The sequence below is a fragment of the Lissotriton helveticus genome, chromosome 2_1 (assembly GCF_964261635.1).
Source record: "Lissotriton helveticus chromosome 2_1, aLisHel1.1, whole genome shotgun sequence".
Lineage (NCBI taxonomy): Eukaryota > Metazoa > Chordata > Amphibia > Caudata > Salamandridae > Lissotriton > Lissotriton helveticus.
In genome coordinates this window covers 1314075761-1314098107 of record NC_136059.1, presented here as the reverse complement: position 1 = coordinate 1314098107, position 22347 = coordinate 1314075761, and the positions used below count along the sequence as shown (strand labels likewise).

General features: G+C 43.7%; 1 protein-coding gene across 5 annotated transcripts in view; it reads left to right on the top strand.

Annotated features, from left to right (window-relative positions):
* LOC144818631 (poly [ADP-ribose] polymerase tankyrase-1) overlaps nucleotides 1–22347 on the top strand; it is a 682266-nt gene that overhangs the window by 99312 nt on the left and 560607 nt on the right. For 2 of the 5 annotated variants that reach the window (XM_078676235.1, XM_078676234.1), the window contains exon 4: nucleotides 20185–20265. The exons of the other annotated variants lie outside the window; for them this stretch is intronic. In XM_078676235.1, coding sequence (XP_078532361.1) covers nucleotides 20185–20265 — 81 coding nt within the window. The remainder of the gene's footprint in view (nucleotides 1–20184; nucleotides 20266–22347) is intronic. 5 annotated transcript variants of the gene reach the window in all.

The following is a 22347-nucleotide window of genomic DNA, read 5'->3' as shown; positions in this document are numbered from 1 at the left end:
ATTCCCCTGCACCCCCACAAACTGTGGTATCAGCCAGAAATCTGGGCGTCATATTTGACGCCGAATTATCCTTCGATCAGCATGTCAGGAATGTTGCAGGAAGCTGCTTCAACATCATTAAGTCCTTAAAGTTTTTTGACTTTCTTCCCACCGACTCAAGAAAGGCGGTGGCAGTGGCCTTAATTCTTGCACGCCTTGACTATTTCAACGGATTAATGGCAGGCGCCAAAAAGGCCACACTGAAAAAACTCCAAGGTGTACAACATGCAGCAGCTAGACTTGTACTCCAGTTACCCAGGAGATCGTCCGCCTCGGCCGCCGTGAAGATTCTTCATTGGCTGCCACTACATAAGAGGATACTGTTTAAAATCCTAATCTTTGCATTTCGTGCATTCAATTGCACAGGCCCGAGGTACCTCATCCGGCGATACCCTCACTATAATCCCCTTAGGACCTTAAGATCCTCATGCCAAAACCTGATTAAGTTGCCGAAATTCAATTATAAAACCAAAGGAGGCAAGACCCTTTCAATTTTATTCTCCAAAGCCTGGAATGCTATACCCAAAAACCTTAGATCCTTAAGTCAGGAAAGCCAGTTTAGGAAGCAACTCAAACATGGCTTTTTACCCTCCCAGATGATTATGTAATGGCTGTTATCTAGCTTCCTAATTATAACTCTTGCACACTGTTTATCTAGCGCCAGGATGCTCCTTTCGGAGCGATAGCCGCACTTTATAAATACACAATACAAATACAAATACAAGCCCCCTTTCTTCTCTGTGCATCCGGACAACGTGGTGCTTAGGACAAGACCCTTGTTCCTTCCTAAAGGAGGTTGCACCTTTTCACACAGGACAATCAATCATTTTGCCCACCATTTTCCCGACTCCGCACCCTTCCATGGAGGTGAGACTCCACCGCCTGGACTCTAAACGTGCACTGTCCTTCCTTATACCTTGACCGCACTAAAGATTTCCGGGTGGATGATAAACTCTTCCTTGGCTATGTGGGTGCCAAGAAAGGTTGGGCTTTCCAAAAGTGTACCATCTCCCGATGGGTTGTCCTTTGTATTAAAATCTGTTAAGCTTTAGCAAAAAAGGAACCTCCATTAGGGCTGCATGCTCATTCCACTAGGTCTACGGCAGCAACTACTGCATTGGCACATGGAGTCCCATTCCTTGACATCTGCCAGGCGGCAACTTGGGCATCTATGCACATGCTCACCAGCCATTAGTGCCTGGACTTTCAAGTCTGGAGGGGGCAGCTATTTTTCCCGTTCTGTCCTCCAGGATATTCTGATGTGAACTTGGTTTGCAGACCCTCCTCTGGGGTTCGTATTGGTGGGGTATCTATTCTAAGGTAAGGAATCTGTCTCTTTCAGATGAAACTTACCTTTTGTAACAATGTATCTGCAAGAGACATAGGTTAGTTATAGATTTCTTGCCACCCCACCCCATCCTCCCTGCTCTGCAAACTGACTTCTAGGGATAGGGACTCCCTTACAGGGCCCTAGTTGTGGTGCACCAGTAGTCCGTGTCTTTCATGGCCCTGCGCTTCTGGCATGGAAAGTCGTATCAGAACTTCAGCACGCAGTAGGCACTACGACGTCATCCCGGCGAACATGACACCTGCGACTGACGCAGACGACTGACACAGAGTTCGAGTTTTGTATACATTGTGCGTTAGTGAACCCCCATATATATACCTGCGCCATATGTAGCTGTTGCGACACATTTAGATTTATAGATTTCAAGCAGCTCTGGGACCGGTCAGCACGCAAATTGTCTGGACAGACTGACAAGCGCCCCAGTAGCTCTTAAAAACAAATTTTTCCTAGCTGATATTGCGGCTGACCAGCTACCCCTATGTTCAAAATGTATACCCAAGTAGGCAAATTTGTCCACACACTCGATACTTTTGCCATTAATAAAAATTTCACATTTCTTATCATTTCTTTTCCTACACTTCATACTAAATGTTTTACTTATATTCACTTGCAACCCCCTCACCTGCATATAATTAACGAAATGAGTTGCTGTTTTCTGGAGGCCAATTTGTGTCCTTGACATTAAAACCGCGTCATCCGCGTATAATAAAATTGGTACTGGGTTATAATTTATTTTTGGGTAGTCATGGGGGAACTCTGCCAGCAGATCTCCCAGGCGGTTAATATACAATGAGAAAAGGAATGGGGCAAGGACACATCCCTGCCTCACTCCTTTTTCAATACCAAATCTGGCTGAGCACTCCCCATTTGGTCCATACCTCACCCTTACTCCTGCCTCACGATAAAGTTCTTTAATAAATAACAATATACCGTTCTCAACACCCAACTCAGATACAATTTCCCATAGTTTATGTATGACACAATCGAACGCGGAAGATAAGTCAACAAAAGTTAAAAACAGATTTCCACTCCTTGCCCTAGTATATTTATCAATTATTAGGCAACGATTTAGGCCTTGCTCGATTTGTACCCAATCCACTTATAAAACCATATTGTAACCGTGATAAAACACCCATTTCCTCCACCCAGATTTGTAGCTTATTTAAAATTACCCTGCCTACCACCTTCAATATAGGATCTAGTAGCGAAATGCGGCGATAGCATTTAGGGTCGTCAAGATTTCCCTTCTTAAAAATGGGAATTAAAATATCATCTGACCAGGATTTTATAAAACCAATTTGACAACACTTGTTTAAAACATTCATTATTATTGGCGCCCAGAAATCAATATTTGACCGATACACATCAACTGGGACACCATCCGGCCCAGGATCTTTTCCTGGTGCACTTTTTTGTATAACACAAACTATCTCATCCAAGGAGAAACAGATATCAAGAGGATATACTGATGAGCCCACATGATTCTCATAGCTGCCTCCTGCCTCAGAATTTCCTGCTCGGGGTAGTTCCCTCTCCAGCTCATTATCTCCATGTCTCATATCGGCATTGTATAAACCGCTGAAGTAGCATATCCAGCCGTCTTCAGTGATGACTATGTCAATCTTATCACAGACCCTTTCCGAGAGATATGGGGAGTTTAGTATTTTCCAAAACTTATTTATTATCTTTCTCTCTATAGGCCTCGTGTAGATCTTGCCAGGTTTCCTCTTTTAAATTAGATTTTCTTTTCTTTTGGGCCTGTTTATAGAGCATTCTTGCCTCCCTTATCTCATCTCTAATTCTGGGTTTCTTTTTCAGAGCTGTTTTAAATATCTTGTGTGCTTTACTACAATCATAATCGAACCACCCCCGCTTTTTATTCGGTCTCATCTTTTGTTTTACCGTAAGGATTTCCTTGATCTTAGCTGTAATTTTCACAAAAGCTTCAATCTCGTCCACATCCTTACTCTCCTCCTCTATGCAAACACTGAAATCCTCTTGTGTCTCTTTTACAAGCTGTCCCAAGAAGGCTGTGGGGTCCACCTTCTGCCATTTTAATGTATAACCATTTGTACTTGATAGATTAATTTCATGTTTATATTAAACGCCCATCTCCTCCATTCTATTATAGGTACCATTCTCAAAAACAAGGGAGACACTATAAGGATAGTGATCGCTCACCGCATTACAAATTGTCGCATAAGTTAGGATCCTTATAAAGTTCTTATTTTTTTAAAATAAGACACAATCAATCATTGTATTACATCCTCTACCTATGTATGTGGGCTTAAAAACTACTGGGTGTATACATAATTCATTAGCATAATACAAATTAAATTCAAACATGATTTCATTGAACAAGTCCCCCACAGTAGAGTGTGTAAAGTGAGGTAACACATCGTCGATTTCCTCCCCTAGGCCACATATGCCACTCTGATGGTACCTGCACAGATAGCAATTAAAATCCCCCCCATATAAAGCACAGTTCACCGTTAGGCCTCTCTTGAATTTTTCTCAGGTCCCTTTGCAGTTGGTTCAGAACACTCAATATCATGTCTTTTGGTATATTATTGTAAAAATTAATAATTACCAGAGAGCCCACTCCCTTCAGCAATATATCCAAAATCTGGTAGATGTCGCTATTTTTTACAAACTTCAATTTCTCAATACTCTGGAGGTTCGAAATGTAGGTACATAGCCCACCTTTAGGTCTACCAGCTTTACTGGGGAGTGCTGGAGTGTGATACGGCTTAAAACCCCCCATGTGCAACTCGCTGATTTGCCAGGTCTCTTGTAGGCAAATTATCAAATGCTCATTCACAACTTTCAGCCATGCTGGGTCCTGAATTTTAGCGGCCAGGCCCGCGGTGCTCCAAAACAATAGTTTACAGTGTTCTTTCCCTAACGATGATTGTAACATCTCCGATGGCTCTAGGTTTACATTATTTAAATCAGTTGAAGGGATAGTGTCAGCAAAATATTCCTTTATATGAGTCGCAGTTTCTGAGTCTACATCTCCTTGTCGATTAATATTAAGTTTGATAAGTGCCTGAGTATCAATCGTTATATTACTCTCAAGGGGGTTGTTCACTCTAGCTTGTGGTAAGGACACATCTAATTCCCTGTTCTCTGCCCACGTTACCACAGGCAGGCCATTAGTTAGCATGTAGTCCTTACTACCCCCTCAACGGTCATACAGCGTTAGTCAATCGACATTCCCTAGTGATGATAGAGGTTCGAATATATTTTGAACAACCACATTAAAAGGATTCCCCCATGGTCTATAGTTCCACCCAGGGTGGGTGCACTGTCTTTGAAAATTTAAAGGAGTGTAGAAAAAACCCAGAGGAAGTACACACATTTCTTTCTCAGTAATATGTGTTTTACCTATCCTAGTCAATATTGCATGGATGAGTCTCGGGTCTCTAAACGTTAAGACGATACTGTCCCCGTCCGCCTTTTTCCCTTTATTACCTACCCAACTTACACAGCGTACCATTTTAAAATTTGAGAAAAGAGCTTCATGCAAGCCAGTCTTATTCCCTAGCCATGAGAGGGATTTATTTTGTAACGTTTCCCAAGATTCATAGGCTGATTCAGGCAATAGAGGAACATTTGCTATCACGATTACATATGGCGATGCAGCTGGTGGCAGATCAAGGTGACTTCCTTTTTTATTATAATTCTTGGATGTAACCTTCCCTAATCTTTGTTTCTTCTCGAGCCCCATGGTCATTTGCAATTCCAGGCCCTGACTCTGAGTTAATAGACCGGCCGTTTTATTATTATTAATGGCATTATCAGGTTTACCTGAGGCATCATGCTTTACAGGGCCATTCACACAAGCAATATCAGGATTTTTTGGTTGAGATAACCTACCAGGTCCGGATGGGTAACTTGTATTGACATCGTGCCTCTGTGAGTCCTTATTTTTTAGTTGGATCTCAATCGCCTCAATTTTTTCAAAGAGTTTTCCCAGGGTGCCTGTTAGAAAAGTATACAATGTATCCAATGTTTCTGTTATATTAACCAACTCCTCTCTATAATCACCCTTAGGGAGTCCGGTCTTATCGTACCCTTCTCCCATCTGTTTCTTTATCTTATCTGTCTTGCTATTGATTTTCCTTTTTTTACCTGATATTTTTTTGTTATTAGCCATATTTATATTTGGGTCTTCAGTCCCCTGTTGATTACCCTTATTCAATGTTTTTTCCCCGCTCTTTTACATGGGGGCTCAATCTCTTGCTCAGTTGGATACCTCAATCTGATCAGAGACATCCATAACACACCCATTTATAAGACCTGTCTTAATATCCCCTGGGTTTGGCAGCAGGTCTTGACTACATTGAGCATCTTCCCCTAGACTTGAATCCGCCGGTAGGGACAATCTACCCTGTAGTAATGTCTCCTCAACCGATATTATTTGTTCCTCAATCGCACCCATAGCCCCTTTTAAATAAGTCATTAACGACTGTTGGCCACCTCTGCCTCCTGTTTCTATGTTAGTACTAGAGACATTCTTCCTTTTTCCCATGAATATGTATTTATGCAATGTAGCCTACCCTACAGGAAATGTAGCCAAAATAGGGCAGCACACTACAGGTGGAAGAATTATGCGGAATTATCCTGGGATAGAAATAATGTAACAATGGGCGTACAGCAAAGTTCCAAAGTATATAGAGGAGCACGTGTGCAAATAGACTGAAATAGGGGGTACAGGGCTAAAATGCCAGTTGACAAGCAGCAAGATACCAGAATGTACAAGAAATGCTTAAATTATTACAGCACACTATGCACGTAATGTGCAAGGTACGCAGGCAAAGGGGTACAGGGCTAAAGTGCCAACTTAGCGAGCAGCAGGATACCGGAATGTTCAAGAAATGCACTTTGCTTATAACTGCACACTATGCAGTCAATGTGCAAATTACGCAAGAAAAGGGATACAGGGCTGAAATGCCAAATTAGCGAACAGGACGGTACCAGAACGTGCAAAATGTGCAAAAGAACTCTTTCCTTATAACTGCACACTACAAGCACAAGCAATGTGCAAATTACGCAGTGAGTGGGCAGTGGCAGGGCTCACAGCTGCTTGCGTGGCGCTAGCGTGCAGATAATTTTAACTGCTGTTTGTGTGCAAACTTGCACTTTTAAAAGCCGGATACCAGCGTATCTATTTTTATTTCATTTCTCTGCAGGGCACTTGCTTGAACACTCTGGTGTGGCCATACCCTCGCGGTTGAGGCTTCTACCCCCCCCGTACTCTCCAGACTCACCGACGCAGTTTGGGGCGGCTGCCTTGTCCATCCTTCCTCCACGCCTCGGTCCGACAGGGTGACTAGCACCGTTGAGCGGAGGGCGTGGAGGTGAGAGGCAGTCACTTCCGCTGCGCGAGGGGCCGGTTAGCGGTCTAGTGGCTGGGAGGCAGACGGGCTGAGGGATACAAAAGGCGGATGTTCCCCCGGAAGCGCAGCGGGCGCGACGAAGGCGCGCCGAAGTGTCGCCAAAGTCGAGCCCGTCTGCGTCCGTCCGCGTCCGTCCGCGGCCGACTGCGGTCCGGGGCGGTAGACCCTGTTCCTGATGGTAAGATCTACTGGGACAGGGAGCAGCTCCTCAGCCTACGTCCGGAGACCATCTGCTCCCGCAGGCACTGCATGTCAAGTGAGGACGAGGAATGTAGCCAATGTCGGTATCACTTCGCTGATAACAACCAGGGAGCATGCCGCGCTATTATGCGGTCTTCTTAACGTGAGATCACTGCGGAAGCATAGACTCGATATATTCGAGCTGCTCACGGAGAGAAAATTCGATCTGTTATTCCTCACGGAAACGTGGCTTGACCAGTTTTCCGACTCAGAGGCTATTGAGGCCATGCCTGAGAATTACTCCATAGTCAGGCAGGATAGACCTGTGGGGAAGGGAGGAGGAATAGCGATCCTTTTTAAGAAGAGTCTTGAATGCTCATTGGAGTCTACCCCGGTCGCGGAGAGCGAAGCCTGAGCATTTACCATACAAATTAATGGGGGGGATGGCTATTAAAGGCTTGCTTATATACAGACCACCTGGGTCCTGTATTAAGTTTAGGGAGAGTCTGCTAGAAAGTGTCACTGAGGCAGCGCTACGCAGGGACACATTTCTCCTATTGGGAGATTTGAATCTGCACCTAAATAGTCCAGAGGATAAAGGAGCGGAGGAGTTCTGTAGGGACATTCAAGCCCTTCAGCTTGAACTCAAGCTCTCAATCCCCACGCATCGTCAGGGTCATTTGCTGGACCCGGTATTTGCAAACTGGGGAGGGGTTCAAGTCTCCACAGTCGAGCCGATCCCCTGGACAGACCACTTTTTGGTGGTATTTGCTATTAACAGCATCAAACCTATAAAACATAGTCAGGCACCCCTGAACTACTTAAGAAGGAAGTGGGCAAAATTCTCCTTGGAGGCTTTCAATGAAGCACTGATAAGGGAAGGCCAGCCTGGAGGTGAGGACATTGAATCTGCTGTTTTCAACCTGAACAGGCGCATTATAGAGGCGCTAGATCAGACAGCACCACTCTGCCGTACATCTGCAGGTGGCCGCAAGGAAAGATCTGCTCCATGGTTCAATGGAGAGCTGCGGCGGACTAAGGCAGAATGTAAGCGTGCTGAACGAGCCTGGAGAGTGTCTTATGACACTCAGGCCAGGGAAAGGTTCTTAGAGAAAAGGCGACTGCATCACAGACTGATTAAAAAGTCGAAGGCGGCCTTTTATGCAGGGCAAATTCTAGGGGCGAAAAACTCTGCTAAGGAGCTTTTCTGTATCTATAAGTCACTGACTGCTATTGACTCGTCTGTAGACCCGAAGAGTTGTTCGATCGAAACATGTGATCGCATTGCCAATTACTTCTCCACCAAAGTCGAGAAAATCTACTCGACCTTCCCCAACTCTCTTTCCATGGGGACAGAGCCTGAAGTAACATCAGATGGCATGGAGATTTCGGGGCTCCTCACAAATTTCATCACTCCTCCTCCTGAGGAGCTAGTCAGGACATGTCTCTCAGTAAAATCTGGCTCCCCTTTGGACCCGGTGTCTCCTAGGCGGCTGGGGGACAGCCTGGGAGTCCTGGAGCCTTACATAAGGCATGTCTTGGATGTTTCCCTCAAGTCAGGTACACTACCTGAGAGGTGGAAACAGGCGGTCGTGCTCCCCCTCCGAAAGAAAGCTCACATCGGTTTTGAGGTGTTGGAAAATCTGAGGCCCATCTCACTACTACCTTTTCTGTCCAAAGTGGCTGAGAAAGTGGTAAACACCCAAATTATGAATCATGTAGAGGAGGCGGGTTTGCTACACGATACGCAGTTCGGTTTTAGACCGCGTCACTCCACTGAGTCCGCCCTTCTCATGGCAACAGAACATCTGAGACAAGGTGTAGACGAGGGGCATACCATGGCCTTAATCCTGCTCGACCTCAGCGCGGCGTTCGACACTGTAGCACATTCCACCTTGCTACAGTGTCTGAGCAAAGGTGGCATCGCTGGCACCGCGCTGAGGTGGATCCAGGCCTTCCTAACGGGAAGGAGTTTCCAAGTAAGGCAGGGTGATTGTTACTCCAGTGGGGTACCTTTGGGCCAGGGCATGCCTCAGGGCTCGTCCCTGAGCCCGACCCTGTTTAACTTGTATGTGGCGCCGGTTGCATCTATTGTGGAGAGTCATGGCCTCCAATTGGTATCATATGCTGATGATACGCAACTGGTCATCTCCCTGTCGCACGCGCCCTGTCTTGCTGCGGATGGCTTCCGATCGTGCATGAAAGATCTTGCCGATTGGATGGCCATGAACTGTTTGAAGCTTAACGGCAGCAAGACCGAGGTGATGGTGGTAGGGAGAGCCCAGTTGGCCTGGTCATCAGCCTGGTGGCCATCCTGTCTCGGCCGGCCCCCACCCCCTGTCAGGAGGCAAAAAACCTTGGCGTATGGTTCGACGCGGGTCTTACCTTCGGGCCCCAGATCAATCGTGTGGTCGGCGTATGTTTTGGGATTTTGAAAAGACTGAGGAAAGTCCTTGACTTACTGCCGTTGGAAGCTCGCCAAACCCTGGTACATGCTTGGTGACCGCAAGGTTGGACTATGCGAACCTGCTGTATCTGGGGGCACCCAGTAAAAGTGTTGGACGCCTTCAAGTGCTGCAGAATGCGGCAGCACGCCTGATCCTCAGGCTGCCCAAAAGGGCGCCCTCGAAGCAGGCTTGGCAAAAACTACACTGGCTGCCTGTGAGGAGCAGAGTCGAGTATAAAGCTCTCTGCACCTGCCATCGGATTTTGAATGGCAGGGCACCCCGACCTCTGCAGAGTTTGATCGAAGCTTACGAACCTGCCAGAGCGCTTAGATCTGCGGGCGGGGGACTGTTGAGGATCCCCAAGGTGAAGAAGGCTCGCATGGGAGGGAGATCCTTCAGGCACCTAGCACCAAACCACTGGAACAAACTTCCAGTAGATCTTCGCTTGGAACCAGTAGCAACTAGGTTCCGAGCTAAATTAAAAACCCACCTCTATGTTAGATAAGTTAGCCCGCTTAGCAGCCTCATTTCTCTGTTTTATGCCCTCTCATCGTCAGCGCGGGGACACGCCGGTGCGCGTAACTCAGCGCTCTACAAATGCCCCTATTATTATTATTATTATTATTATTATTATTATTAGGAAAAGGGGTACAGGGCTAAAGTGCCAATTAGCACGCAGCAGGGTACCGGGATGTGCGCGAAGAGCGCTTTGCTTATAACTGCACACTACGCAAGCAATGTGCAAATTACGCTGGAAAAGGGGTGCAGGGCTAAAGTGCCAAATTAGCGAGCAGCAAAATACAAAAATGTGCAAAAATCGCTCTGATTATAACAATACTGTACACATATAGTGTGCAAAATACGCTAAGTATAGTATAGTGTCACTAAACAGGCAGCTAGTTGAGTCCTCTATCAAACCTATATAAAATACTACATATAAATAAGTTGAAAAACTGGTCAGAAATACTAACTAAAAGTGTGTTAAAAGTCACGGTTACATGTTTCTAGGGGGCAGAGTATTGATGTGTGGGATACAAGTCACTCAGTCTTTGGGCATTCCAACATGATACCTCTCCCTTATCAAGGTCCCAAATTATCAGATGGGGGGCCCGGCCCGTCCTCCTCCTGGCGATGACTGGGAAGGACGGGCCCGCCCTTGGCCCGGCTTCGCCCGTGCGTCCTGTGCTGCGGGAGCTCCGCTCCCGACTTATGGCTCCAGTAGCACTGCCCCCTCCTCTCCTCTCGCGGGACCGCGCTGCCTTCAGGATGTTGTGGTAGGCAGAGCGCGATCCGCGACTTCAGAGGAGAGGCTACGAGGCAACAGGCAGGCAGCAGCAAAGATTGTGTGGCAAGGATCCTCACCGGGCAAGGACCTCCTCTGTGGCGGCGAGAATGGTGGTAAATGCGGGCAAATGGCAGGCGATATAAAACAGGCCTGGCAAGTCAGTGGAATCAGGCTCAGCAACAAATAACCGATCTGGTGGTGGTAGATGACCAGACATATCGCTCTCTGCAATGGTGGAACACCAAAAACCTTTCCAAGGGTCGGCCGTTTATAGAACCTGTTCCACCAATGATACTAACCACAGACGCATCTCTCACAGGATGGGGAGCGCATTTACAAAGACACACAGTACTGGGTACATGGACAATGCAACAAAAACTACTCCACATAAATCATCTGGAGTTACTAGCGATTTTTCTAGCTCTAAAATCGTTTCAGCATTACCTATCGAACACAAAGCTGTACTAGTCCGGACGGACAATATGACTGCAATGTACTACATTCAAAAACAAGGAGGAACACACTCCCTACAGCTCTCCCGGCTGGCGCAGAGCATAGGGAGATGGGCCATTCCTCAGAACATTGTTCTGTTAGCAGAACATCTACCAGGAGTTCACAATCAAGTTGCAGATCTGTTAAGTCGTCTGAGACCACAGATACACGAATGGGAACTTCACCATCAAGTTCTTCAGCCATTTTTTCAAAAGTGGGGTCAACTAGAGATAGATCTGTTTGCTACACTCCACAACTCCAAATGCCCAAGCTTCGCCGCCAGATACCCACACCCATTATCCAAAGGCAATGTGGTATGGATGAACTGGTCAAACAAATTTGCGTACGCATTTCCACCTCTCCCTCTAATTCCATTAGTGGTACCAAGATACAGCAACATTCTCTCACATTGATTCTCATAGCACCAACGTGGGCAAGACAACCCTGGTACACCACGCTTCTAGAGCTCTCAGTAGTTCCACATCACAAAATAAAACCTTCCCCACATCTACTGACACAGAACCATGGAGAGATTATGCATCCAGACCCAATGCAGCTCAATCTAGCAATTTGGCTCCTGAGGTCTTAGAATTTGGATATCTAAATTTACCACCTGATTGTATGAATGTCATAAAAGAAGCAAAACGCCCTACCACTCGAGCATGTTATGCAGCAAAGTGGAAAAGGTTTGTTGTATATTGCACAAATAACAACATCAACCCCTTAGAGGTTTTCATACAAAACATCATATGCTACTTGTTACATCTGCTAAGATCTAACTTAGCGTACTCCTCAATCAGGTTACATCTTGCTGCTATAGCAGCATATCTTCAAAACCGACAACATTTGTCATTGTTTAGAGTACCTGCAATCAAAGCGTTTATGGAAGGACTCAAAAGAATAATTCCTCCCAGAATACCACCCTCTCCAGTATGTAATTTAAATATTGTTCTCACAAGACTTATGGGTCCTCCTTTCGAACCATTACATAAGTGTGAATTACAGTTCCTTACATGGAAAGTTGTTTTTTAGTAGCTGTTACCTCACTTAGAATAGTACATGAGATCCAGGCATTTACAATTCAAGAACCATTTATACAACTTCATCACAATAAAGTTGTTCTTAAAACAAATCCAAAGTTTCTGCCAAAGGTCATTTCACCTTTCCACCTCAACCAATCTATAGAGCTGCCAGTATTTTTTTGTCCCAACAGCAAACAGTTGCAGAAAGAGCTCTACATACATTAGATGTAAAAAGAGCGCTTCTCTACTACAGTGATAGGACAAAACCATTTCGTAAAACTAAACAACTGTTTGTGTCCTTTTCTCCTCCACATAAGGGCAATCCTATTTCAAAATCAGGCATTGCAAGACGGATTTTAAGTGCATTCAAATTTGTTACCAAAAAGTAAAACGCACTCTATCCATTCCCCCTAGGGCTCATACTACCCGTAAATTAGGGGCATCTATGGCATTCCTAGGAAATATACCATTAGATGACGTCTGTAGAGCAGCTACATGGTCTACTCCGCACACATTTACAAAACACTACTGTGTAGATGTGCAGGCAAAACAACAAGCAAGTGTGGGCCAGGCTGTACGCAAAACATTATTTCAAACTACTGCAACAGATGCAGGTGGTCACCGCTAAGGGAGAAACTGCTGTGCAATCTGTGCAATAGTGTGTGGTCTGCAGCCCATATGACTCGAACGCAAAATGCTACTTACCAGTGTGCATCTGTTCTTGGCATGTAAGGCTGCAGAACCACACACGCCCATCCGCCTCCCCGGCTACCTGTATCTGTTCCAGTATTATCTTATTTAGATACACAACACGTGGTCATCTTTATCTGTACTCGTACAACTCCATCATTTGCCCAATGGCGAAAACAATCTGAAGATGGAGTCGATGCCCATGCGCACTACGATCTAAGGGAGGAGTCATCCAACAGACAAAGACTCTTCCAAGACAACAACAAAGTGTAATCATTCGTGCCCACCACCAGATGGTGATCTAATGCAATAGTGTGTGGTTCTGCAGCCCTACATGCCAAGAACAGATGCATACTAGTAAGGAGCATTTTCCTTTTCAGTAACACCATAGGGTGTTGAACGATAGGACCATGTTAACTCTTTAATGGCTTTATCCACATTCATGTTGCACTTGATTGTGCATATGGTATGCATCACTACAGCCAGTTGAAAGAATTCCTTAAACGCACCTTTTTAAATTATTAATGAATTTGGAGAACCAACTCATTTAAAGCACTCTTTAGCTGTGCGATCTATCTCTCGGCCGGAAGTGACTTCCGTTTTTTACTCGCAAGTCTCAGGATTTTTCGGCGTACTCGCTGCCCTGAAGTTACATGCTCTACCAGTGTACTCATTGGTGGTACTCCAACTCACCTCACTATTTGATGTCCATTCCTTTGGAGATACTCACCCACAACAGCCGGGACGGAAGTACAACCGGCGGAGAGATAGATCCCCTCCCCTCCCAGCCGATCGGTCCAATAGCCCTGAAGAAGTCGTGGGTCCAATACCCTGATGAAACACGTGTTGGCTGGGCATCTGATTGGCATTAAACAGAGAACAAACTCAACATTGGATTACTGTGATTGTTGTGTATCTGAATACTTGTATTCTAGACTTGCAGTATCCTCCCTGCTTTTATTAATCACGTGTGCACAGGCCACTTGTATCAATTGTTCAGAGACCTTGTGTCGACCTTGGGGGTTTGGAGTTATCCCCCTGCCTGTGGCACCGTCTCCTGCTGTTTTTTTTCCACACGTACACGCGAGCAGGCGCCAACGCATACCGCATCACTTGAACCCCATTTGATTGTCTAACTTTTAATAGAACACTACGGGCCCCAAGATCTGCCCCTCCCTGCATATTGGTCAAAACTTCCACTTTAATCATACTTACGGTCCAGTACCCTCTAATATTGGTTGCATCTTAGGAGTTCAACTCTGCCACATTTTCTTCACAATGCTTATCGTTTTCTCCAACTATCTTGGACTTTTTCTATTCCCACCACTCTTCATACACCCTTGCTTTTTTGCAATAATTGTTTGGCAGCTTTTCCAATGCTCTTAATCTTTTGTATTGAGATCAGCAGTTGTGCGTAGATTAATTTTTCCTGCGTGTTCTCTCCCACTCGCAGCCATCAACCTCTGATTGCAGTATGGCACACTTTGCATTTTCCGGACTCCCGGGACTTAAATAGTGGGTCATATCAGTCTTTTCTCAGTTTCTCTCTTGCTCTGTTACTGAATAGCTTACCAGTTGAAGATGGTTGTCCATGTAGCACTAGGATTACATGGCCCCCATCTCTCCCTGGATGAGCCTCCTGCGTTCTGCCACAGTGAGGATCTGTCTCGCCCCCTCAATGGGTCTGAGGATGGGCTGTTCACCACTTACTCTATGCCTCACTATCCTCATGCCTTCTCTTACTCCTGAGCTTTCAGGTGGGTTAATTCAGTGTTTCACAAGAATAGTACGTTTTCGTACAGGTCAGCCCCTTCTTTGCACATGTTCTCATATGCCTCCAGTCCTCGCACAACTGTTCTTGTTCTAGAAGGGCAACAGCGGAGGTGGTGGATAAACTTGCCACGATCTTGACTCAGTGACTCTGATGATCAGTGACTCTGGTGATCAGTGACTCTGGTGATCAGTGACTCTGGTGATCAGTGACTCTGGTGATCAGTGACTCTGGTGATCAGTGACTCTGGTGATCAGTGACTCTGGTGATCAGTGACTCTGGTGATCAGTGACTCTGGTGATCAGTGACTCTGGTGATCAGTGACTCTGGTGATCAGTGACTCTGGTGATCAGTGACTCTGGTGATCAGTGACTCTGGTGATCAGTGACTCTGGTGATCAGTGACTCTGGTGATCAGTGACTCTGGTGATCAGTGACTCTGGTGATCAGTGACTCTGGTGATCAGTGACTCTGGTGATCAGTGACTCTGGTGATCAGTGACTCTGATGATCAGTGACTACGATTAAGCTTCCTAAGGGGTTTGGTTATCAGGTGCTCTGACCAGCCCAGAGAAGCCCTCTATGTGTTCCTGGCAGCGCATATCCAGTGGGTCCTTTCAATGTGTTGATCTATTTAGTTATGGGGCTTCCCATGTCCTTGGGACGCCACCGTGTGTGTGAAGAGAGAGTCCTCAGGAGCTGTAATAGAAAGCAGCTACCTTGGGTTAGCTCTACCCATCCTTCTTGGATTTTTTTTTAAAACACGTTTGAAATTAAATATCTTCTTTTAATTTTACTGCTTTTTCTCTTTCACCATAGTGCAGCAAGCAAAATCCGATTTTGTCAGGGCACAAAGTCATTTCATTTCAAGAAGAAGTATTGTGTTCCTCTTCTCACCTCAGTGTTTTTTGCTGATTTCCCCTCACCCAACCCCACTCGTCAACAACTCCAGCAAAGATGAAGATTTGTACCAAACCTATTTGGTTGTCCTCTTTCTGCTGTTATGAATACGTTTTTTGTTAAATGTGTTGGGCTCCTTAAGTGGATTTGTTCCTCTTTACTATTTTTTGTTACCAGAAGGAGCATGCACCACATTTGTGAACATGTGGTGCCAAGTTTTTTCTTTAAATGTATAAATCTTATTTAAGATCTGTTGGAGCTAAGCTCAAAATTATTATGAAAGGATGTTCTCTTCTCTCAATTATGCAGTAACACTGTTCAAATATTTAAAAAATCAGAGCCATGGCTATTGTAGGAGATTCATAGGGTATCATTGCAGGTAGCTGAGCATGAGAAAGTCCACAAAGGTTACTCCCTCTACTTCATAGTCTTCTCCATCCCACCATGACCAATGGGAGGCATCCAGTCAATTCTATATCTTTACAATTGGAACCTCTTCATTCTATCGCAATTCTTTCACATTGTAATTTTCTTACATTTTGTTGGTGTGGCTGTTGGGAGTTTAGCTGTGCCCAAGATCCTTTACAGTTGATTAATTACTTCCTTAATTTTATCAGGAAGGAACATAAGAATTATCTTATGTTTGTCATGGTAGGTTAACTGTATAGATGTTTTTTCTGTGGCCTGAACTGCTATATCAAGGCATTACAATATCAAGGTCATTTCAATTGTTCATGTTCTTGTTTTCCTCGTGGTCTAGCCATCACTTTATCTGGTCAGTTGTTTGAAGGGAGCTCCAACTTCATACCAGACTGTCTCACGTGGTGAACTGGTGGGTGTCTCCCTATTCAGTGAGAGTCTCTCCATTGGGCTCTCTTTCTCCTTTTTAAAACTGTTTTGTTGGATCTGTGCTGCAACGTTTTTGGCTTAGTGCTTTTTCCTTCAAAGTATCTTAGCCCTAAAGGAAACCACTTTGCATTTTTCATCCCAAATCACAGCACATTGGTGTTACCTGAGACTCATACACCTTTAAACAGCTTGCATCTATGTGGCGTATCTAGCCAAATCAAAGTGAGTGCTTTACAGTGGCATCTGGGTATGTACTGGAGTAAGTCACAGGCCTTGTAGGGATTTCTCTCTTCTGAGAAACGAAAGCAGGCACCCACCCACAGGTTAGAGACTATGTTCCCCTGTAATGCTTAGGCTAAATGTAGGGATTATGTTGTCTGCAGCTGGTTAGACCTCACCTTTTATTTTACAGCGCTCTAAAGACCTCTGCTCCGTTAGGTATTTTGTGGGATATGATAGAACATCCTCCAACACTATAGTTTGTTGCAGAAACACATTTACAGTGACCTTTTGACAATACCACTTCATTAGTATTGGAAAGCTTACTTCCAGTTGGACAGCAGTCTCGAGGTGGTTTGCAAGAAAAACACTTGTTTATATATCACAAAGTTAGCATATTAGCCAGAGGAGGGACGGGTGTATGGCTACGAGACCATGTAGTAACCCCGAGAGGTCATTTTTGGGAATCCAGTCCATGGGCTGAAAATAATGGAACTGGCACCAGCCGTGTAGCTTAATGATGTGCACCCCATCTATTGGCATCTATCATCTCATGTAGAGATCAGAAATAAAGTCTGGCTTGGGTTGTGCAAGCAAGCCTTTGAGTGCAGGCCAGAATACGATTGCAACTGCTCTTATTAAAGTCCGCTACTGTTAGAAAAGTGATTCATCTTGTCATCATCATTGAACCTTACTGTAAAGAATGGAATGGCTAGTTAATATAGTATAGTGCATCACATTTGTTAATATTCTCTTTGGTATACATATTATAATGTACACAGAAAAATGTCTTGACTAAATCCAAGTCACATGCATGTTCTTTTTCATAGGAGCCACTCATAAATGATACAACCCCTTCAAGAGTTGAGGAGGGGGCAAAAAAGGGTAAATTAAAATCTCCTAGAAACAAAGATGATTGAAATGTCTTTGAAGGAGGCCTCATGATAACGTATTGAAAGAATTCTGCTTGGTGACTTCAATTCGTCAGAAAATTATAACTGATACTTCAGAATGTGCATCGGGGGCCAGTTATCTAGATCATCGGAGAACTGTAGGACAAAACCATTCGCACCAATCATGGCTATATTTTTTAGTCTAGGAATCGTACTTTTCTACTGGTCAATTATTTTGGTGAATACACAACGCAAAGCATTTTTCATACCTATACAAATAGGGTGCCCAGCTACGTTTTGCAACAGTTTTTTTCCTGGGGATTTCCTCTAATAGTACCCTTTCACTTCAGGGAAAAAAATATACTCCACCTTTGTTATTGCTGTTATCATGGCTCTGATTTTTGAGCAGCAAACATACAAAATTAGCCATTTCAGAAGACCATATAGATTTTCGGTTGTTACCAGAACATATTTGACCACTAAATGTAACACACGGTTGAGGTTTTACCTTTGAGCTCATCTGAAAATGAATAAGTCCCCTTTTTAAATATCAAGTCTTTTATCCCTTATTTACTAAATGCAATGCTTTTGGAAGATTTATTTAGGGACGGTATGCAGTCATTGCCTACCCCCAAAACTAAAACTCTTGCATCCCATTTTTTAAAGATCTAATGTACAATTTCAATTATTGCTCCATTTCATCTTAATAGACAGGTCTGATCATGATGAAAATGTAGGCTGACTCGTGGGTTCTATCATGCACAGGTGTTTTAAATCTTAAAAGTCCTGTGACTTCGACAAAGTCACAGGATTTTTAAGATTTAAAACACCTGTGCATGATAGAAATTATAGATCAGATCTTTAAAAAAAAAAAGGATGCAAGCGTTAATGTAATTGTTCTGTAGACTGCTTGTGTTTCTCCTAATTTACTTATAGAAAATGTTACATTAATTGTTACATTAATATGGAAATCTGTTTTTCAGCATAGACCCAAGAACCTTTTCTTCAAGAGACTTTGCACATCATTGTTTTTATTTTTTTAGTGCCCAAAGCCCAAAATTATTATTTGCCTGAAATAGCGACACTGGCGTGGGAAAGTACCTTTTAAGTTTTTTTGTTGAAACCGCATCATCTTTGAAATAAGCCTTTTCTTGTCCCATATTGGAGTGTCATTAATCCTTCCTACTATTAAAGGTGACAAAAGACGACGGAGCCCTTACGTCACCCAAAAAGGCTTTTCTTCACCATTTCAAAGTACGACTTTTAGTAGTGAAGTAATTCAAAATTTGTTGGAGAAACACATCAGTCGATGAAGCTCTCATTTTTAATTATGCTGCAAACTATTCTGTGAGTGCTATTGCCTGGCATATGTATGAAGATAAGTATTACAGTTCTTTGAAAACTAGCCGTATCCTCTTCTACAACAGGACTTCAAAGGGTGACTGAACAGGACTATTAATACTACTGCAATCAGTTCCCTACCATTTTAGGTAGTCCAGGTTTTTTCTTTTCTCAAGTATATATACTTTTAAGGGCAGTAATCTATTGAGAACAAAAACAGCAAACGAATAGCATACACTTCAGGGGTTCTAGGTACTTCTGTGGTTTTAAACTGTAACAAAACCCCCTTCTCAGATCCGATGTCTCAGCGCGGGGGACACACCGTCTGTATAACCAAGCGCTCTACAAATGAATAAATAAAAATGAATAAATAAGGTTCCTGAACGACTGCACATTCCGTGCTTTTTTTGCTCTTAAATGTGCCAGCACAACACAGTGGTATGCTGAACAGTACACACAATGTGTATAGTTGTTGACCTTAGTTTCTCTTAGGCCTTACTAATGATAGTAGGTGTTTGCCCATCACAAGATGCGTTTTCTGTATATTCGACTGGAAACAGACATAAGTAAAGGTTAAACAGCAATTGTCCATACAATATGTCTAAAATTAAAAAATCTACAATACTGCATACATTTTGCTAAGGTCCGTTCATTGGAACTTCTTTTGATTGGTTGCATGTTCCTTTGTCTTGCTTCACCTTTATTGTATCAGTGGCCTTCTGTTTAGTCCACTTCTCTGATGTATGGAATAGGTTGGGATACTTGGATTGTAGTCATTGACAATCTAACTTGTAAATCGAAATTCGGTCCTTGGTAACCCTTTTCCTCTTGGTTAAACTCTGGTCAAAATGCTGATGTGTGTTCTGGTATCTCAATCTTATCAACCCCTTTTTGTTAACAGCAAAAGTCCTTTATTTGGAATATTTTCTAAGTTCTTAAATTCAAATACAGGATAAGGCAGTATGTCTTGTAGCTGACTTTTGTTTTTTAATTATGTGAACCAGTTTGCTTTTTTTTTCAGTAGTGTCGGCACACAATGTTTGGGATATTTGCCTTTAAAAGTTAACTTTGTGCACCATTCTTAAATCTTCTTTTTTGTATTTTATGGGCACTAAGTAGACCAGTGTGCCTTAATGCACCATTAATGGCATATTGCGAAATGGTATATAGGGACCCATCCCCTCAACCTTTACTTTTCGCAGTTGAGTGTTTGTTGTAAATGGACAAAAATCTCTCCCCCTCAATGTCCTCTACTGACTTTCGCCTTGGTGTCTACAATCCATATTTTCCCTGCTGCTCTCTCCACAGATTACCACACCCTCCCACCAGTTTCGGGACCTTACGTTAAGTTAAATTATTTTTGGCAGAAAAATCTGAAACTGAGGAATGGTAGGTACTGCATGTTGCTGTAGAGGTGTCCTGTGAGTGGGAATTGTGGGCATGCTCTCACTTTTTTTTACAACTTTGTGTTGTGTGGCTCTAGAATGCAATACATTTATTAAAGCATCACCCGGAGTAATGCATGAAGAGAACTCTTACTCCATGTTGAATATTGTGGATGTCATTACACCGTTTTATTGGTGTGGTCCTGTTCACAGTATTCATCCTTTGACACACTCCCAATGTAAGATGACCAACCATGAGCACCAAAACAAAAGGATAAAACGCCTTTTGATGCTACTGCTAAAATCATTTCTATGTGAAATGCATGGATCCAAATTGTATGGCTGCTGCTGATTTCCTCCTAGTCCTGTTTGGCAGTAGGTTCAGCACTCAATTTTGCATGGACTCAGGGGAACTCATGAGGGCATCTGAAGCAAGCATAACATTCTTCTTAATCCTGCCTTCAAAGCACTTCAGTTCTGACCTCGAGACTTGTTGTCTAGCGTCCTCCTTGCTCACATTCAAGTTCCTTTCTCTCCCTTCCGGAGGCTTTCTTTCTGTAATTATCCTTTCATGTATGAGTGTGGTCTTTGACACTAATGTAGTAGAATCAGTACAGCTGATGGGGAAAATAATTGGATTCTGCAGCCATTGGTACATAAATGACTTTCTTTTAATCCTTAATGAGTTCTCCAAGTAACACATGCACTTTTGGAGCTGTTGGATCCTAGAAAAAAGCCTTCAAACTCGACCGCCAAATAGCATGTTATTATTAAGGAAAATCAATGAATGCATGGGTTTAAAAGCTAAATTATGAATTAATTGTTTTAAGTTTCACTGCAGCAACATTTATTGTGTTACACTGGAGTGATTGTTCTGCTGGTGGGCGGTGTGTTGAGCATGAGTCTTTACCCAAATACTGGCTTCAGTCTGGCATAAATAATTCTCTCTTTAATTTCACAGTGCTTGTGAACTGGTTATCCAGTTATGTTACCTTCCTTGATCCACATCTGATATTTTATTTTGCTAGTGCATTTCTTCTGTTGCCCAGCATTCAGTGAAGAATCATTTGGGTACATTGATGCCAATGGCTGATTTTCCAAATTTAAATATCAACCACAGTATCTCTTAAAAATCAGAGCTGCAGAAGTGTTTCCCCGCGGTGGTGGTCTGTTTTGAGGACTGTAACCAGAAGTGATGTTCTTACAGTGATGGTAGTGTACATGGTGTAGAGGTGATTGGAGCTTGCTTGCTGTTCTTCACTTCGCTCAAGGAGCAAGTTGAGGGAAGAGAAGTTGATCTCCTCTAGATTTCGTGAGATGGATATCATTTGGAGAGGCCTCTGGCCAGTAACTCTAAATGTTCACAGTTCAAATGGACGTACAGGTCTTGTAATTTATTGTGATCTCTTGAATGGCATTGATTAAGACATTGGTGAATGCTCTAGCACTCAGTGTTGGTTTCATATTGATTGAAATTCGTTTTAAAAAAAAGAACACAGACTAGGGCAAGCAGCGTTCAAAAAATAGATTCATATTCAGTTGTGGCAAAGTGCCAAGTTTCTTGTCATTTAGGTGTTTTTGAAGACCACTACAGGGCCGCCTCCAATTTTCTTAGGTCAGTTTGGCTCTACAGTTATTGTATCTGGGTGTATGTTTCCCGAACCGCATAGGCACAAAGAGAGGCGGAGGTGTGGCTGTCATATTTAAAGAACAGCTTACACTAACATCCTCGGCCCCTACCACGATTCAGGGAATCGAGGGGCTACACTTTTGCTTTCAGGTAAGCCCTCGGCTGTCTTTAGCAGGACATGTTATCTACCGGCCACCTGGCGGTGAGGATCCCAATTTGTCAACTCTGATGGAGACAATTGTTCAGAGCTCCCTCCTCCACCCTCAATTCATCGTGGATTTTAACATTCACATGGACACAGCGGACTGCGCTCTTGCAGAGTTGCTGAGATCCACACTAAATACAGCCAAGCTGAGACTGATTAATGTTGGCCCCACACACAGAGCAGGTCACACGCTTGACCTAATTTGCTCCAATATTAGTGATGCTAAGGCGGAGGCACCTATACCGTTAGTC